Source organism: Girardinichthys multiradiatus, chromosome 4, assembly GCF_021462225.1.
Source record: "Girardinichthys multiradiatus isolate DD_20200921_A chromosome 4, DD_fGirMul_XY1, whole genome shotgun sequence".
NCBI lineage: Eukaryota > Metazoa > Chordata > Actinopteri > Cyprinodontiformes > Goodeidae > Girardinichthys > Girardinichthys multiradiatus.
Genome location: NC_061797.1, coordinates 52474882 through 52493876, shown reverse-complemented (window position 1 = coordinate 52493876; position 18995 = coordinate 52474882). Strand labels below are relative to the sequence as shown.

At 39.8% G+C, this 18995-nt stretch overlaps 1 protein-coding gene across 2 annotated transcripts in view; it reads left to right on the top strand.

The window, feature by feature from the left end:
* serinc4 (serine incorporator 4) overlaps nucleotides 1–18995 on the top strand; it is a 45005-nt gene that overhangs the window by 10925 nt on the left and 15085 nt on the right. The window contains exons 1-6 of one of the 2 annotated variants that reach the window (XM_047362717.1): nucleotides 7347–7770; nucleotides 12157–12324; nucleotides 13932–14110; nucleotides 16133–16212; nucleotides 16527–16620; nucleotides 17834–18045. In XM_047362717.1, coding sequence (XP_047218673.1) covers nucleotides 7651–7770; nucleotides 12157–12324; nucleotides 13932–14110; nucleotides 16133–16212; nucleotides 16527–16620; nucleotides 17834–18045 — 853 coding nt within the window. In that variant the 5' untranslated portion in view covers nucleotides 7347–7650. Of the gene's footprint in view, nucleotides 1–7346; nucleotides 7771–12156; nucleotides 12325–13931; nucleotides 14111–16132; nucleotides 16213–16526; nucleotides 16621–17833; nucleotides 18046–18995 lie in introns of those variants that run through there. The other variant, XM_047362718.1, reaches the window with a different exon arrangement.

The window sequence follows — 18995 nt, the reverse complement described above, 5'->3', positions numbered from 1 at the left end:
GGTTAGGGTTAGGGTTAATTAATTGTTGTAATGTTTTCGAAAAATTGTCTTTTGGAGTCAGATAAAATCTGAGTCTAACTGGTCGAGTTAAAATCCTGAATTTAATATTGTTTGAAAGCCTGTTGCCTTAAAATTCTCACATTATCGTTCTGAGAATGTTTTTCCTTCCAGCTTGTAAAATAATTTTCCACAACTGGTGCTGCTGATCCTAGAACACGCTGATGTTATTTATGACCGTGCCACAGAAACTAATCTTCATCCCCTCAAATTTTGAAATACTCTGTATTTAGAAATACTTAATCCAATTTAATTCACTATATGGCCTGAGAAATACTGATCAGTTATCTTTATGTATTTTACACCAAGAATTAGGAAAATGAGACGTTTTGCATTTCAGTTTAAAGCTTCATCAGCTTGAATACTTTGGCTCACTTACTGACAGTCTTACTGTTATTCATATTTATTTTATTGTAAAACATCTTTTTCTTGCTTTTAGTAAGAATAAAGGTTAATTTATTCTGGACTTAATCCTCACAGAGATATGAACATGAACTCTGCACCTGTATGTTTTCTTATTTTGTGTCTTGATGTTAAGTCTATGTGCCATGCAGTTGCTATGCTGGTGGTTGTGATTTTGGTTGTGTGTGACTATGTGGTTGTGAGAGTGTGTGGGTCCTTGAGAATGTTGTGGGTGTTTCTGTGTGATTTTGTCATATTTGTTTGATTCGTTTTACTGTTGTTTTTCTTCTGTTCTGCAAGGACCCTGTCAAAAATGAGATGGTACATTTCAAGGGGTCACCATTGAAATAATCAGGTGTCAATGCTGGCAATTATACCTTTTATTTCTTTCCATACATAATATGTGCCATGATAGGGTTAAATAAAGTCAAAATCAGGTCGAAGGACATTGGATCTGCTCTACAAATGTTTCTGTTTGACCCTGATAAAGCTGCTCTCTTGTAATCATCTGGTTCCATAACAATGTTTGTGGTATTCATCAGCAAGATTATAACGGCTCTGAATGTTTTATTCTAATCTAGCTTCATTTAGATCTATCTATATTTTCTAATGCAGTAAGTTCTTATTATATTTAAGAATGGGGTCACTATTTTTTATTAGTTGCTATTATTCTAATAATGCGAAGTGCTAATTTCATTAGTTCTAGTGCTTCTTTAAATCTCTTTCCATACCTTGATTGGTCTCTTTTTATGTGTAGTGTAGGCATCAAAAAGGGTCAGAGTATTGTGTTCAGTTAATTGTGAATGTAAGTAATAAATCTGAACCATAGATACCATTTTTAAAATCTGGTACTCCGGCTTCCTCCCACAGTCCAAAGACATGCCTGTTAGGTTAATTGGTCACTCTAAATTGACCGTAGGTGTATGAATGAGTGTGTGCATGGTTGTTTGTGTGTTGCCCTGCGATGGACTGGCGACCTGTCCAGGGTGTACCCTGCCTCTCGCCCGTAGACTGCTGGAGATAGGCACCAGCTTCCCTGTGACCCACTATGGAATAAGTGGTAGAAAATGACTGACTGACTGACTGACTGACTGTAACTGATTCCTGTGGAAAAAACTCACTCCTCATCCGTTTAGAAGGCTTAATGAAATGAATGAAGACAGAAATTAAGGACATATTATGTCTTATAATCTTAGTTTGTCTTACCCAGTTTTATAAACACACTGTACAGTTTCCTTTTTAATCACACTTTGTATTTATTTCATGTAACTAAAGTTTGTTCATTTAGTCCAGTCCAGTAATTCTGTTAAGGTGCATTTCATCTTGTGTTAAATTTGAGTCTAATTTGATCATTCTGACTGTAAAAAGTTCAAACCATCTGTTAAAATCATGTTTTGAGGTGAAAGATTGTCCCTTTCTGGCGCCTCCTTTTGTGTTATCATAAAAAACTGACCTAATATTATTATGGTCCTGTTGGATCAGACCTGCTCTTGTAGTCTCTAATTATTATTGTGATACCTTATTTAATAAATAACACTGAGTGTCAGATAGTTTAAAATGTTTTTACCTTTCAAGCAGGCGGTCCATAGTCAGGACTGCTTCTCCAGACCTAATAACTCTAAATTCCAATTAGTTTCATATCAGAAAACAATTTAAATTAAATGTATCCTGCCACATATCCCCTAATTTTTTACATAACATGAAACAGACATTCATTTCACAAAAACAGACAAAACGGACAAACATTGGCTACATAAAGTTTGATTACCCTTTAAATACAGCATTTTAGAGTGGAACCACTTTGTGTCACTTAATGGTTAAAATTTATTTCTTACCCTTTTCTGGTGACGCTACAATTATTTCCAGGACCCAAACAAGCTCCATCAAACTGTTGTTTTAACTTCTTAAAGCATCTTTGTGGTTGAAACTTGCTAATATATTTATCCTCCCTGTCTCTAAGCATTGCTCCTATAGAACAAGCAGGGAGCTCATTTTCTAGTGACGTCTCTGTCATTCTCTCATTTCACACAGACGTTCACACACTCTGACCAACCAGGCGGTACAGCAACGTTTCCTGGTCCAAATGAGAGCTTATTTTGTTATCTCTCAGACACCAAAGTTTATTCACAATAGAGTTTATTCAGTGAGCTTGGGTCTGTTAGCTTGGCCTGTTAGCTTAGCATGTTAGCTTAGCATATAGCAGTCAGTCAGTGTCTGTCAGTGTAATATGTCCCCCGTCACTTCCGTCTGCTCACTTTTATGACTCACACACATCCACACTGGCCAATTGATGTTACACTTTTATATTTATACAGCTGTTCATTCACAAAGGAGCCAGCGGCTTTAAAATTTTTCTTATGGAAAAATTAGAGAGCTATCGAAACTCAAGACTCCCTCTCGGTGGTGGCTTTCGTGCTCTTTACGAGAGCAAACAGGAACCATCAAAACCTAAACCGAGGATGCACATTCATCTCTGCGTGTTTTACTCACAAGGAAGTAAGCGGCTTTTAGGACTTTTAAGAAGCCCAAGGAGCTATCGAAACCTAATACATCCCCCTTGGCGGCGCTTTCGAATTCCATTAAGCGGAACTCAGGACCCGTTCAAACCTTAGCCAAGTATGGCGTGCCTTATTCAGGAAGGTAGCTTTTATGTTGTGTGCGAGGGAAACCGATCTTCCCTTGCATACAACAAAGGAACTCAAAACCTACTTCCTTAGATTTTAACAGTCTTTTAGAAGATTGTACATTTCTTCCCGGGCTGTCACCGTTAAAATCGCACCACCTATTAACACGTCTTATCACTTATTAATGCGTACGCAACAATTATTCTGAACCATTTCTCTGCTTCCAAGAATCACAAAAACAGCTCACTCAGGACTAACAACACAGCCAGAGTGTTTTTACAGGAAAAACACTGGAGATTTTTAATAGGAATCTTCTTACCTGTTGCGGCCGCAGCTGTGATGTGTTGTCCTTCCGTGGCAACCCTATCCTATCCAAAAGTGGTTTTCGCTTCCGGGGCGCGAGCGGGAACACCAATTTGTCCAAAGCTACCGCACCTGTTGGCGGTCAGACGCCTTGGAGCTCCACCGGTACTTGGTCCCCATGAAGCGATCACACACTCTATCTAAAAGAACGACTCAACCAGTTTCTAACTTTTAGCTCTTTTTAATCTAAATTAAGGCAGAGGAATGATTACAGAGATCAGCGCTGAGGCTCCCGTCTCGGACCATCGCCGTCTGTTAGAGGATGACGAAGAGCCTCGATAGAAGGTCACATATAGTTTTATATCTGGTCTCCAATGCAATGGATGTTTCCTCCCTCAGTGATTATCAGTAGACTATGTGTCATCATTGTGGTGTCTATCTGTTAGGTTGTGTAGTAGCGGGTGTCCATACTTAATATAAGTGTGTTGTAGGTTTCTAATCAAACCAGTTATACCAGCTGCTCCACTATCAAACCCAGTGCCCCAGCTTCAGGTCATTTATGACAAACCTTGGGCTATTTATCCTTGTAATGTATGTTGATGAGCTTCTTATCCTATTCTAACAAAAGGGAAACATTAGAACTTATATTTTATTTCACTATAGTATAGATGGGAAAAACAGCTATGAGCAATATTAATAAAGGTTATTCCTAACAGTTTGTTAGAGAAAGCTTTGTAATAAAAACTGATGAACAAAAATATTGGCAAAAATAGGATATTTAAAAATGCAAAAAGTAATTGCAAAGATAAGGCAAGTTATTCAGTTCCTTCTGAGCACAAGCAGGGTTGTTGTATCACTGTATATTGCTTTATTCTTGACTGCTTTTTCGTCACCATCAGGTTCAGGCCTGTAATCCTGTGATTGCAGATTCTCTTGAAGGTTCTGGGAGAGTCTTTGTTCACTGGGTCTGTAAGTCCAAGCCTCTTAGCTGAGTGTGAATCTCTGTCGCCTTCCCCTCATTTAACCAGCTATTTGTTTGGCACTTGTAAGAAAGTGAATCTGGACAGACTGAGACTCTTCTTAAGAATTACACAAACAGAACAACAACAAGTACTAAAGCAACTCAGAGGGCAGAAAATGAGTCAGTCATTCACTCTGTTTCCTGCATTTTTTTTAAAACACAGCCATGTTCAACCCTTACAGATTTCTTGTGTGTTTGTTTTTTCTGGCACAATGAAGTGTTTCATATCATCAAAAAAATGAATTATAAATTAGGGTGTTGCACTTTTAGATTCAGTTGTATTGAGATAGGATCACAGTTGTCATCTGCTAGATCAGGGGTCTGCATCCTGCAGCTTCAGAGCCGCAAGTGGCTCTATGGCTCACTTAATGTATAAAACGATGAAATATTGCCCTATTTTTTGTTTTTTTTGTTTGTTTCTTATTTTGTTCTGTGCCCCCATGAAAAAAACACTGGCTCCACCCTGGCCATGCTGGTACATTTGGTCTAGAACCTCCACTGCTTGACAGTTTAGGAGACCCTCATTTATCTAGGATTTATTTTGCAACACAACCACTGTAATACAGTTAGTCTATGAGAATTACAGAGAAATATTATTAAAAGATCTCAAATTTGAAAAAAGAAATGCATCTGAATTTTAATCTGGTGGTTCGGTTTGCTCAGGTTTGACTCAGCAGTTGTAAATGAGAGTTCAACATATCAGAATCAGAGTTCAGAGGAGGATAACATGCAGTATGCTGTGTGAAATATGCTGTGTATGAGTGGCTTAGGGAGAGTAACGGGTTGCAGCTTTTAAAATCTTGTCTGGGCCGATGAAGGTCATCCTGATAGAGCGGAGGGCTGAACAGTGACGGGATTATCCCGCTGCACACTAACCCAAATCTAATCTGGCTCTCTCTCTTCAAGTGTTCATTGCAGTTTTGCTGCTAAATGGACAGCTTTTCATTTCACTGCTGATGCATAGCACAAAGCATGACAAGATAAATAATGCAAATCTCTAGAACTGCAAAGGTTTTACATTCAGCAAATTAACAAAACTAACATAAAGAAAAAGGTTTCATTTCTAATATCTGCACTGAACTCTGCAAACATTGACCTACAGGGCCTAGTAAAACCTTGAACCTTTACGCCATTTTTCACATTACAGCCAAAAACTTTGCAAAGTTTTTATTTATTTATTGAAATCTTACCAACACAAACTGGTGCATAATTGTGTAGGGAAAGAGTTTCAAAATAAAACTCTTCAGCCCCATTTACTCTACCACCACTAACTAAAATCTAGTTCAACAAGCACCCTTAAGAAGTCACCTGATAAGTAAACAGTCTGCCTGTGTATGATTTACCCTCAGCATAAATATTAATATTCTGTTTCTGGCCTCAGAGGTTTGCTAGAGAACATTAGAGAACAAACAGCATCATCAAGACCAAGGAACCCAGCAGACAAGTTAAGGAGAAAGTTGTTGCAAAGTTTAAAGCAGGGTTAGGTTAAATGTAGAGACAGAGGTCGCTCTGTTCAAATGAGGCCAAAATGTGTTTTTTTTCAGCACTCTCTCAGTATGATGAAAAACCAACATGGCCCATCACCCTGATCACACCCATGGCATCATGCTGTGGGCAAGCTTTTCTTTGGCAGATACAGAGATGTTGATGGGAAGATGGATTGAGCTAAACACAGGACAATCCTGGAAGAAAACCAGTTAGATGCACCAGAGCACCATTCACACACAAGACAACCTGAAGTGCTTTAAAGGACATCAAAGAAGAGAAAAACTTAAAGTTTTGTTTAACAAGAGAGCGCAATATGGAAAGCGTTGCATAAAAGAAAAACATTATAAAATGCAGATTTAAAATGCAACTTTTAATCTAAATTTAGTTTCGATTTAAATCCCAAACAAAATGTAAACTTCAATCTCAGGCTTCAATCACTTATCAGTTATCAAGCAATTCATGCGTTTGAATGGCCTAGACTGAAGTCTAATTGAGAATCTGTGGTATGACTTTAAGTTTGCTGTTCGCAAATGGTCTAATCCAAATCTGAGTGAGTTTAAGCTAATTTGCAAAGAAAGATGGAAAAAAGTTTCAGTTTTTAGGTCTGCAAAGCAGCTGGAGACACAACCTGAAATACTTACAGCTGTAATTGGAGCAAAAGGTGGTTTTAAAGTGTTGATTGAATACAAGTGTACTCCACGCCTTTCAGATATTTCCCACTTTATTTTCCTTTCACTCCTCAATTATGTGCTACTTTGTGTTGATTGATTGCATTAAATTCCATTAATAATCCCAATATGGTTTGTGGTTGTAAGGTAACAAAATGTAAAAATGTTCAAGGGATGTAAATATTTGATCAAGGCACTGTTTAACATGATCTTATTAGACAGGACTGCAGAGTGGCTCTTATTCTAACAGTCTTTATCTTACTAGCGAAGTTAAGCTGCACATCATTTTGGAGCCTAATTATTATCTCCACCTGACTTTCTATTTTTAAGCCTTTGTGGCCTTGGGTTAGGGCTCTTCCAATGCACTGGCAGGTTTATTATTGGACTTTGAGAACATCCACTAATGCATGTTGCCTCTTCGGATTCCATATCTCTGCTCAGTGTTTAGTCTGTTCTGTTTCTGTGTTTCTGGGTCATAAATGCAATCCTTATAACTGGCTATGATTACAGTTATGGCCTGTTTCAGTGAGTAAGTTACAGATTCAGACCTGGTGCAGGTCTGTTGGAGGCCTGTGAGGTGGCATTCCAGCATCCAGAGATCAGTGGTCCCTGCTGTAAAGAAGGTGTTGTCACAACCACGGTACTGTAGGGCTGGGGGAAGGGACAGAATGGACAGATGGGACAGACACATGGTCCATTTCAACCTCCTCCCCCACCTCCTCCAACCCCCGCCTCTGTCTAATCTGACTGGGACAGGGAGGGGGATGAGGGAGGCCACTGGGCTTTCGCCTCCGTTTCTCCCTCTTTTCTGGCAGCAGCCAACACAGCCGCAGAGCAAAGGCACGCAGGATATGGGCAAAAAAACAACTGATTCTCCAGCAAGGCTGTCAGGCCGGGGCTCAGGCTGACGGTCTCGGCTGCAGGGAGCCCAGCTGGACCAAATCCATTGTTAATCCAGCAGAAGGACTGAGTAAGGACAACCTGTTACTTCTCTGACAGGCCCGTCAGGGCTTTTAGTTCTGGCCTCCTTGAGGATGTGAGGATTCTTTGCCGGCTCTTTGGGAAAAGCTGTCAGTGCTGGAAGTTCATGGCCAAATGTAGAGCTGTGGTGGTTGACGACAAGAACTTCGGAGGGACAATGTCGGCCACGCAGGCGATGAGCCGCACCAGCGTCTACAGCTACTTCCTCAACATGGTGGCCTATCAGGTGAGAGTTGAGGAGCAGCAGAGCAGGAGGAGGAGAGGTTTCCGATGTCACACCTGGATTAAAACTACAGAAAAGGAGATCTTTTATTAATAATCGATGCTTTAATTTTGGATTTTATTAAAAACATGCCTGGCTAACATAACTGATGAAACTCTTCAAATGTTGTCAGCTGTTTCCAGCACACATATTTTTATAAAGAGAAGGCAGAAAAAAATGTAAAAAAGGAAAAAAACCTCCATTTTTGTTCTAAACATTATAAGAGTTTGGGTTAATATTGCTGAGTGATTATTGCACAAGAAGCATGGTTATGCTGAATCCTGGCATGATGCATTTTGTTGGAGATACTTAATAATAATCTGAAATATGACCTGAAAAGTTACAGTACAGTTTAACTGTAGTGTAACTGTGAAAGAGCAAAAAGTACAGTATGTTCCTCTGGGATGTTGTGAAGGTGCAGCACACAATGGATGTTCTGAGGCAGTGCAAACTGCAACAATGCAAAATACAACAAGCACCTTTTAGGTTTGCAGGAGTTTGAAAAGAAACAGGAGAGACTACATATAAAGATTCTGCAACCTCGATTTCTTCAATAATATTGTCTGGGAAAAATGGATGTAGTTCTGACAGAACGTATCATTGGACAGTTTGCACCCTTGATTTATGCTTTGTTCATTTTTATAGAAATTCTGTTGGTTCGGTTTCACAAAGAATCTGGACTTCTGAAGAACAATAAAAACATATGAGGTATATGTACATTTTAAGCACCTCGACAAATTAAAGAAATAAAATTTTAACATTGAATTGATGTTTACATGTTAGGGCACCAGTATAAACTATATTCAAACAGGACAATGTTCACTTTCTGCCTTACTTGAAAATTACAGACATATAAATGGATGGACAGGCCCCATTTAGCAGCTGTATTTTATGTTTCTGAAACCAGCTGAGAGTTTGCTTGGCTGTGTTTGGGATCATTGTCTTACTGAAGAATCCAGCCTCATTTCATTTATAGATTGTCCACAAAAATGACTTCATTAATATTTCCTTCATTTACATGAAGTCTCCCTAAACCATTATATGCCCACCTCCTAACATAACTGTAAGTTTGGTTTTATATGCAGCACTGTACTCCTCTAAACATACTGTGTGCAATATCTGACCATACTATATTCTTCAAGTTTTTCATTGGCTTGTCCAAATGCTCTATAGCAAACTTTAAAAAAGTTTCAACATGCTTTTCTTCAGCAGTGGAGTATTATGCAGTGAGCATGCATAGATTTCAGGATGTTTGAGTTCAGTATCTATTGTTTGCATGAAATAAAAACCCTCACTCGTTAATTTGAGGGTTTTCTGAAGTTTTGTGTGAGTTATTGGCTCTTAGACAATGCTTATTATCACTTTTTAACACGCTTGTCAGAAACATTTTGAAGATCACCTTGTTGTACCACTTCCAGATTATGTCTCCAACAGTGCTCACTAGAACATTCACAGTTTGAGAAGTTTGTCTGTGACCAGTACTGCCAGTATGTTTGGCAACAATACGCAAAGGAGTATGTACGGCCTGACTATGGGGAACAGTGATCACATTACACCAGTACAGGGTGGATTTTAGGGTTTTATTGACTGGTAACAAAGCCCTGCATGGGATGGCCAGTATCATTCAGAGGAACTCCTAAACCACCATACTCCAACAAGAGCACCCAAGTTACTAGATGCCCTCAGGTGTCCAGAAAGCATTTGTAAAATTGCACAAATTATTCTCAGCTTACTCACCAACTAAAATCTACAGTAATCAGTAACGTTTTCTTGCTCAGGAGAAGGTTCACACTTCCCCCGATTGCTAGTTTGGTTAAAATAAGGTCATGTAATTACCGGTGTCTGAGAAAAATTCTCCTTTGTGGAGTCTCTTGCTGTTTGTATAGTTATGCTCTTTCATATTAATAGTAGCAAGAGCCTGCTGCAAGTTTAATGATAACATTTCAGACGTCTTTCAGCATCTTGCGAACTGCTTTCAGGGTGAACGTGCTCGGACCTGGGTGTGCTGGTCACCGTTTTAAATGACCTCCTCTGTTGCCTATTACCCAAACGATGGAATGGCAGATTTCCTTACCAAACACATACACAAGCTGCTACAATCTTCTTTCTGAAAGCCTCTGACAGCTCTTTCCATTTCCCCATGGTGTTCAATCTCATTTCATCAGCCAGGAGCACCATACTAAAGGTCTGAGGCTTACGCAGTGCAAACTTCCTTTAAAATATGGAGCATCAGTGTTCCAGCCACCAATGTGGTATGCCTGTATGTGACTTTAGCCATTTTAAGTTAGAGTAAACGCCGCCGTTTACTAATTTATTTCTTACCAGAATTATTTTGTTAAAGTAACTTTTATATGTAAGTGGCTTCTTGTAATAAGTAAAAAAGATATTTGAAGATTTTGAAAGAATACCTAAAACAGCAGCAGGCAGTTGTCCAGCAGCAAATATACAGAAATGACTTGTAGCATCAAGGGGCCAGTAATGTTGACCCTTGACCTTTTTTACCTTTTCTGTGGAGTAGCTTAATTTCTGAGTTCAAATCAAAATAATGCAAGCATTCTCAACAAGCGCTGTGAAACAAAAGTATTTTCTCTTTAAAAAGAATAAAATGTTTAGAGTGGGCTGATAATCATTAATAAATATCCTGAACTTTATTTACTGTGCAATACTGTGTGATTGACTCTGTAATTTGGCTATTGTTAAATCTGAGTGATCATTCTGTGTTTATGGAAGATAATCTCCTTCGTTCACTGCAGCAGCTTCACTCTGCGAGCGGTAATCCTGTATTATGAACCTTAAACTGGGACACAGGACAGACATCTGCCCAAATGGTTCCAAGGAGCTTCAGAACTTTTAGGATTTGTGCTGTTTCCACTGGGCTTTTTGTAAGTTCATAGCTTGCACTGAAAAAGCCCCACATGAGAAAAAAGTTAATTATTTGTATTTAATTAAATACTCTTTGCTCCAAAGTCCTTCAAGTTTTCAGTTCAAAAAGTGTAGAGTACTATTGACATCAAGGTCTACAGATGTGTTAAGGATCAAGGTAATATTTCAATAGAACAAGTCACTAATTAACTTAAACTAGGGTGTGCATCTTGTGAAATGCATGTATGATTAAAATTAAGCATAATGAAGGTTCAAATCAAAGAAAAAGTTTTAAAAAATCAAACAACTGGTTGAAACTCCCAAAAACTATCTGTGCAATATTTAGAATTTTATGTTGCACTGCATTGATATTTTTAAAATTCATAAAAGAACATAACTGTGAACATTTCAGACATCTTACTGTTTATGGATCAGGGACAAATGAGCAAACTAGCTCCTCAAACTGACAAAATAAAATCCATTTCAAAGAATGTCAATGGTTAAAGGTCTATTCTAGATGTCACTGAAGTGTTGTTGGGTGATCTTCTCTGCATCATCCTTCAGATTATGACTTGCACATGAGGAGGAACAATTTAATAGGATGTGGTGGACCACTATGTATCTATAAATCATGCAGACCTCCATCTGTGTTGTAAACGAACAGCCTATCAATAGGAGCAGAAAAATACAGCTAGATTTGATATTTCATTCCTGATATCAGGGTCATGTTGTGACCCTGATAAACCAGACTGACCTCCAGACGTCAGAGTTTGCTGACGCACCAGACAGATGTGCATGCCTCCGAAGATTTAGTCCAGGATCAGCAGGGATGGGCTTGCATCCACTTGTCCATCAGAATCCGAATGTTGCTGTTTTCATTAGATTAATCTGTCACCAACGGTGCCTCTGCCAAGTCCTGTAATATAGGTTATTTGATACTAAACAACACGTCTCCAGACTGGTTGACCTTTAATGCTTGGAATCTGTGTTTTCTCTTCTTTAAACCTGAAGGTTCAGTGTTACACCTCAACAAATTAGGTTCTGAAAGAGATCCTGAGCTGTTCTTCTAACACATGTACAACTGATCTCTTTATTTCTAAACTCAGATTCAGCAACGTTAATGCAGTTTTAGGGTGTGTGTGTGTGTGTGTGTGTGTGAGGAGTGGTTATCTGTAGTTGTCCTTAAATGTTCTTTCTTTCTTTCTTTCTTTGGATAACTTTGCACCAGCTAAAACAGACATTGCCCATTGCATCCCACAAGGATCGATTTTGTTTTGCTGTAAAGAAAAACAGGAAACCCAAGCAGTAAAAGTCTGTGTGCTTTTAAACATATTTGGACATTTAGACAATTCATATGAATTTTAATCCTAATCATGTTGAAACAAGTCTTTTCTGTTAGATGTGTTGGGATTACACACAGATTCTTTCCCGTGTTTCCTTCAGTTTGTGTTCGATGCTGAGCGACCTCCTCCCTCCTCTCCTCCTCAGATTTGTTGCTGCTGTGGACCGGCTCCTTGCTCGCTCTGCTGTGCCTTCTGCCCTCCTGTCAAATCGTCCACCAGCACACGAGTCATGTACACCATCTTCCACATCATGAGCTGCGCCGTCTCCTGCCTCATGTTGTCCCGCACCATCTCTGAGCTTGTCAGGGAGAATGTGAGTATAATATAGTCTGAGGGGTGGACACGTTCTTTCACTTCAAGGGTTTTATTCATATGAGGACGTAGCAAAAACAATCTGCTCTTTTCTAATGCAAATGCAAATGCATTGATTAATTAGTCACAATAAGCAAGAGTAACGGCCTCGAACCAAGCAGAGGTTTAGCTGTACTGGAGCATGCAGGTATGTGTTAACAGGGAAAAACATCAGTAATGACCTTAGAGAAGTAACTGTTGCTGCTCCTCAGTCTAGGGAGGGTTAGGAGGCAATTTCTAAACAATTCACAGATCATCTTTCTACAGACTTAAAGATTGACCCTAACTTTAAAGAAGACACGAGAGGAAAACATTTTTGAAACCTGCCAACTTTCCCAGGAATGGATGTCTCAACAAATCCCCTCCAAAGAAAGACTGCAATGCTCAGGGACATGACCAAAAAGACACTAGGTCTGCTGCAGACTTCACAAGCGTCAGTTATTACGTTAAATATTAAAAGTCCTGTACAGGTGATTTTGAAAAAGATTGAACAAGTATGAGTTATCTGGCAGACTTTCAAAAACCCTCCTTTCACTAAAAATATATGATATGGATTGATGACTTGCAGTAGGCTTGCAAAGCTGCATCTGAGGAAATTACAAGGCTTCTGTGATGTTTAGCTATATTTAGCACAGCGGTATATTGGGAAGAAATCAAACACAGCATATCAGACACCACATACCAACTGCCAAGCACGGTGGTGGAGGGGTGATGATTTTGGGTAGCTTGCAGTCACTGAGTCGACCATGAACTCTGCATACCAAAGTATTCTAGAGTCTAACAAGAGATCAGCTGTCTGATACCTGAAGCTGGGTCCAAACTGGGTCATTAACAGTACAACGAGGCCCAGTCTGCAAGGCCCAGTCAAAGTCCAGACCTGTCCAAATCTGACTAAAATGCTGGTAGGAATGGTAGGACTTAAGCAAGCTGTGCAAAAACAAATGTCTGCAAACCACAATGAACAGACGCAGCATTGGAAAGAACAGTGGTTCTACAAGCTGTTAAATTATGGGGTGTTCTTAGTTTTTCACTCTTTGTTTAATAAACTATGATTATACATTTTAGAACCTGTAAAAAAACAGATCAGTTGTATTATATCCTGATGCATAACACCAAAGAATTGAAAAAGGGTGTACTTTTTTTTGCCTTCAATGTGCAATGAACTACATTTTTCAGGAAAAGTGACCTTAATACAAAATGTGGTGCATTGCAATAACATGAAATTAGAGAATATATTTGTTGTTGAAACTGAAAAATGTTCCTGATAAGTAGCCTGTTTACTAGAAACACTTGCGTCATTATCAGGAAAATCTCCATTTTTAGACACAGATAGTCTGACCACATAACCCTCTTTATACGAGACAAAACTAATTGGATTTGAGGGGGAGGCTGCGTATTGCCGATGCTCCTCTAGTCCTCTAGTGCCAAGAGCGTACAAAACACAAGGTGCAGGGCTGAGTTGTAGGGCAGCAAATGACATGAGATTCGTTCCAAATGTGTGCCTCTGATTCAGGAATCTGGACAGAAATGTGGAAGCAGTGTCTAATTAAACTGGGGTTCGTGTTTCAGGTGCCTTTCTTCAACGTGGTGTGCGACCAGGCGCACGGCGGCGGCCACTGCGAGATGCTGGTGGGCTACTCCGCCGTCTACAGGGTCTGCTTCGGCACCTCCTGCTTCTACCTGATGATGGCCATCTTCCTCATTGACGTAAAGTCCAGTCAGGACTTCAGAGCGCTCATCCACAACGGGTCAGTCTTATTTGGATTTGATGATGAAGACACTCTTTTTGCCTCAGTCATTGATTTGTGGATTTGAATTCTTGGAAAACAGGGTACCTTTCATTTTAGTCATCAAAATCAAGGACTGTAGCACCTTCAAGTGAACTCCAGCACCAGATTACAGTAGATTAACTCCGAGTCCTAAATACATTTGTACAACATTTATGATCATTTTTCTAAATCTACAGAAAAGACTTAATTGTTGTCTGAATAAGAACAAGAAGTCCTAATGTTGTCCTTAAATACTTCACTCCATGTTTTGAGGAGAAAGTGTTTCCCTCAGCTCACCTGAGCAGGTCCGACATCTATTTAAAGGTCTTTGTGGTTGCACTTTCCATTGCAGAGCACTCGATTAGCGCTGTGACGCAGCGTGGATAAGGATTTGGCAGACTGGATTGTTGCTCCTCTTGGAATAAGAGTCTTACTGGTGCCTGAGTGAAAAGGCTTCAGGGTCTCTGGCAGGTCTTAGTGGTCTGTAAGGACAGGCCAGTGAGAGACCCAGTGCCATGGAGCTACAGATGCTGTTTTACACTTCGATGCTTTGTTTTCATATACTATGTCATTCTCTGGTTTATAAATGTTTGGCTGAAATTTATTGAAGAGCACCATACTTAAAAAAGTAAACTACAGTCAAAGTAAAAAGAAAGTACACCCTCTTTCAGCTCTAAGGTTTCTGGTAGAACTACCCTTTCCTGCAGCGACTCTCAGTAGCTGCTTTCTCTGCGGAGGAAAGTCTGTCCCAATCACTGTTCATTGCTTCAGTCCACATTGTTTTTGGACACCCACACCTTAACTTCATTGAAAGGCTTCTGTCTTGCAACAGGTTTTGGCTGGGCCATTGCAACTCCTTGATTCTTTTCATTCTCTGCCATTTTTTTGTAGATTTGCTGCTGAGTTTGAGATCATTTTCCTCCTGATGACCCAGCTTGGGCCGAGCTTCAGCGTTCAGACAGATGAACACTAGTCTGTTTAAAAGTGTCAGTGAAGCTAAGGAAGTAACTCACCTGTCTTTTCTGTGTCCTCTCCAGGGTGTTTGGACAAATACTTCCCTGGGGGTCCAGACACCATTTATAGGTTCCGGGAGACACCATGGCAAATGTGGGGGATTTGTGCACTTAGTATTTGTGAGGTTTTATGGTGTTTGTGTGTGTAGGTTTAAAAAAATATAAAATATTTAGAAAAAGTAAGGGGGAATATGTATATATTTGATAAAATGTATGTTTGAGTTGGAAGTTGTGAGATGTTAAATTCCATGTGGAGAATGGTTTAGTCCTTTTATCAGCTGTGCCTATTTAATTCAAATTCAAAAATACTTTATTAATCCCAAAGGGAAATTAAATATTAAATATTTAAGGCTGCAATTGTGTCTTGTTAAGGGGCTTGATGCTGTTAGGCTTGATGGTGCGCGCCTGAATAAATCAACTGCTACTTCCTCCGCCGTCACTATTATTTCTCACTGGTAATCCAGTCGCAAAGGCCTCTGGTTGACACCTGCCCAGAACTTTCACATTTAACATGCTGACTGAGGCCTGCAGCGTCAGAGATGGACCTGGGTTTTTGCTGTTTCAGCTCTGAGCTGAGGGTATTTGCTGGGCTGTCCACTCAGTGGCCTGAGATTACTTTAGTATCAGTTGGCACTTTATAAATAAATTCATTTGAATTATTAAAACAAGCTTATTCCCACTCATACCTGTCTGAGTCTGAGATGTTAATTATTTCATTGTTTCATTCATTCTTTAGTTTCTGCCGCTGTCTACTTATTTATATTTTGAATATAAACAAGATGCAAGAATTGATTCAGATTTTGACAGAAATCTATTTGTTTCTATGTGGAAAGTTTAATTAAGGTATGAAGAGAGTTTTTCTGGAGTTATGAGCATGAGCTGAAATATGCATCACTCACTGCACAGTTCTATAAAAACGGAGCTATTTCATTCCTGAGGTTTTGTGATTGAAGGTTTTCATGTCAGTTTTTGTGTCTCTTTCTTTCAGGTTCTGGTTTTTAAAGTTTATCACCCTGCTTGGAATGTGCACTGCTGCCTTCTTCATCCCGACAGAGTCTTTTCTACATGGTGAGCTCCTTTTCTTTAAAACCCACTGAGAGCAAACATGTCGTTGATCATGGTCCAAATGCACTTCCTTTTAAATGTTCCTAGAGGGCAGTGGTGATCTGCACTCAGAAACTACTGAAGGGAATTAAATACGGGACCATAAATCTCTACAGGTGGTTTTCCTTCTGTTGGGAACAATTAATGTGGTGGAGTTACAAGCCTGATGTCAGAACTGATTGATGATCAGCACTCTGCTCTCTCTGTTTTATTTTACTCTCGTTATCACTTCCAGAAACAAACCGAGTGGTTGTTCTTTCTCTGATTTTCTCTCTCAGCTTGGCATTACGTGGGCGTGGTGGGAGGATTTGCCTTCATCCTCATCCAGCTCATCCTCATCACAGCTTTTGCACACACATGGAACAAAAACTGGTGAGTCAGGAGATCCCCTGTGGATGAAATTGTAATTGTGGCAAATAATAGAAAGTGTGAGATGCAGAACTGTGAATGTTTTAAACCACTTTTACATTCCTTTATATTTGTCTTCCAAACAGCCAGACCTGATCAATGTCTTTGAAAGATTATCTTTGGACTTTGGCTGCTTTAGTCATCATTTATCAGATTGATCCCAGGGAATGTTGACTTTGTCAGGGCCATTCTAACACGTGAATATGCTTTGATGAACCAGTCCGTAGCTCTGGCTGCATGTTTAGGGTTGTTCTCCATGTGGAAGGTGAACCTCCCTCTCAAGTTGCCTGCAGCCTCTTGACCTGTATTTAGCTCCACCCATCTTCCCATAAGCTCTGAACGGCTTCCTTGTCCCTGTTAAATTCAATCAACCCCCACATAATGATGCTGCCACCACCATGTTTCACAGCAGGGATTGTTTGCTCAAATTGCAGTGTTAGTTTTCCTCCACACATAACATTTTGCATGAGACCAAAATCTTCAGTATTGGTCATAAATGAACAGAGCACCTTTTTCCACATATTTGTTGTCCCCTACATGGTATGTAGTGGCTGTATTCTTCTTGCCACTCTTCCATAAAGGAGGGATTTGTGCACAACTAGAAGTTGTCCTGTCGACAGATTCTCAGGCTTAAACTTTGGATGTCTGCAGTTTCTCCAGAGTCATCACGGGCCTTTTGGCTGCTTCTCTGAGTAATGCTCTCCTTGCCTCTTGTGTTCTTTGGTCTTCATGATGCTTCATGATTTTTACTTAGGTCTTCAGTTTCACTGCATTCTGTGAACTGCCTAACAAAGTCATGTCTGCCTTTTGTACTGTTATGCCAGCCGTTATGATCCTAGGTCGACCAGTCATATTCTTTAAAAAAATGTAAAGTTTAGCTCACAGTTTTGCGAAAAAACTCCTTACATTTAGACAAAATCCACAGGACATTTAGCTGGAAGCAATCAGTGGGAAAATTCCTCCAAAGATTTCAAAATGTCTTTTCTTATAGAAACAGGGACACCTCAGAGAGTTTGATGTTTATGAAACACATCAGTCAGATAAAATGTACAGTTAATATTATTTTAAAGTTTAGTATCTACTCTGTATCTGTGAAGTGTGGTGTATGTACGGTATGGTGACTGGACAGTAATTAAGAAAGCGTTTGAAGTAAAAGCTATTGCTGGATCGCCCTCAGGTTGACCGGAGCAGCAGAAAACAAGCGCTGGTACCTGGCAGTAATGTGCGCCACCCTCTTCTTCTACACCATCGCCACCATGGCCTTCACCTTCATGTACAAGTACTACACACACCCCATCGCCTGCCAATTCAACAAGGTCCTGCTGTGGGTCAACCTGGGGCTCTGCGGCCTCATGTCCTTCATCGCCGTCACGCCCTGCGTCAAGCAGAGTGAGTCTATCAGAGAAAAGAAACCATCCACATGTTGAAACCAGACAGGCTTTATCTTCCTGGCTGGTGTTTGCATATATTTTATATTTAATATGTCCATAAAACATTCTTTCCTCATGATGCCATCTATTTAGTGAAGTGCAGCAGTCCTGCAGTAAAAACACCCCACAGCATTATACTGCCTCCCTCATACGTCACAGCTGGGCCTTGCAAGCTTATCCTTGTTTTGCTCCAAGGCTGTTGGTCAGTCTCCCTCTGCTGCTGTTGACTCTGTGGACTCTTTTAAAAAGCAGTTAAAACTTGTTCAAACAGGCTTTCAGTTGAATGTTTATTTTTACTACGTGTTACTTTATCTTTTTATTACCTATTAAGACACCTAATTTTAATAGTTATTTTATTGGTTTTCTGTACGGTTTCTGTGCACTTTGTGACAGCTTTGTCTATAGAAGGTGCCTCACAAATAAACTTTAATTACTTACTTTCCTTTAAATGTAACAATGGTCATTATGGCCAAACACTTAAGTTTTAGTTTCATCAGACCACAGGACATACCACTAGGAATTAAGGTTCAATTGCAAACTGCATTCCTGCTTTTTATGTTTTGAGTAATGGCTTCTTCCTCACTGGTTGGACTTTCAGCCCATGTCAGTGCAGGACTTGTTTCTCTCTTGGCAGCTATATCTGCCACCTTCACAAGGTCTTTAGCTTTTCTTCTGGGGATGATTCACACATTTTACACCAAAGCAGGTTCATCTCTAGGACAAAATACCCGACCTTTTCCTAAATATAATGGCTTGGCATTCAGATGGTGTCTATATTTGCATATAATTGTTTGAACAGATGATGGTGGCACCTTGAGGTGCCTGGAAAATGTAGCTAAGGGTGAACCAGACCTGTGCAGGAACATGGTTCTCGTCTTGTTATCCTGGCCCATATCTTCTGATTTTTCA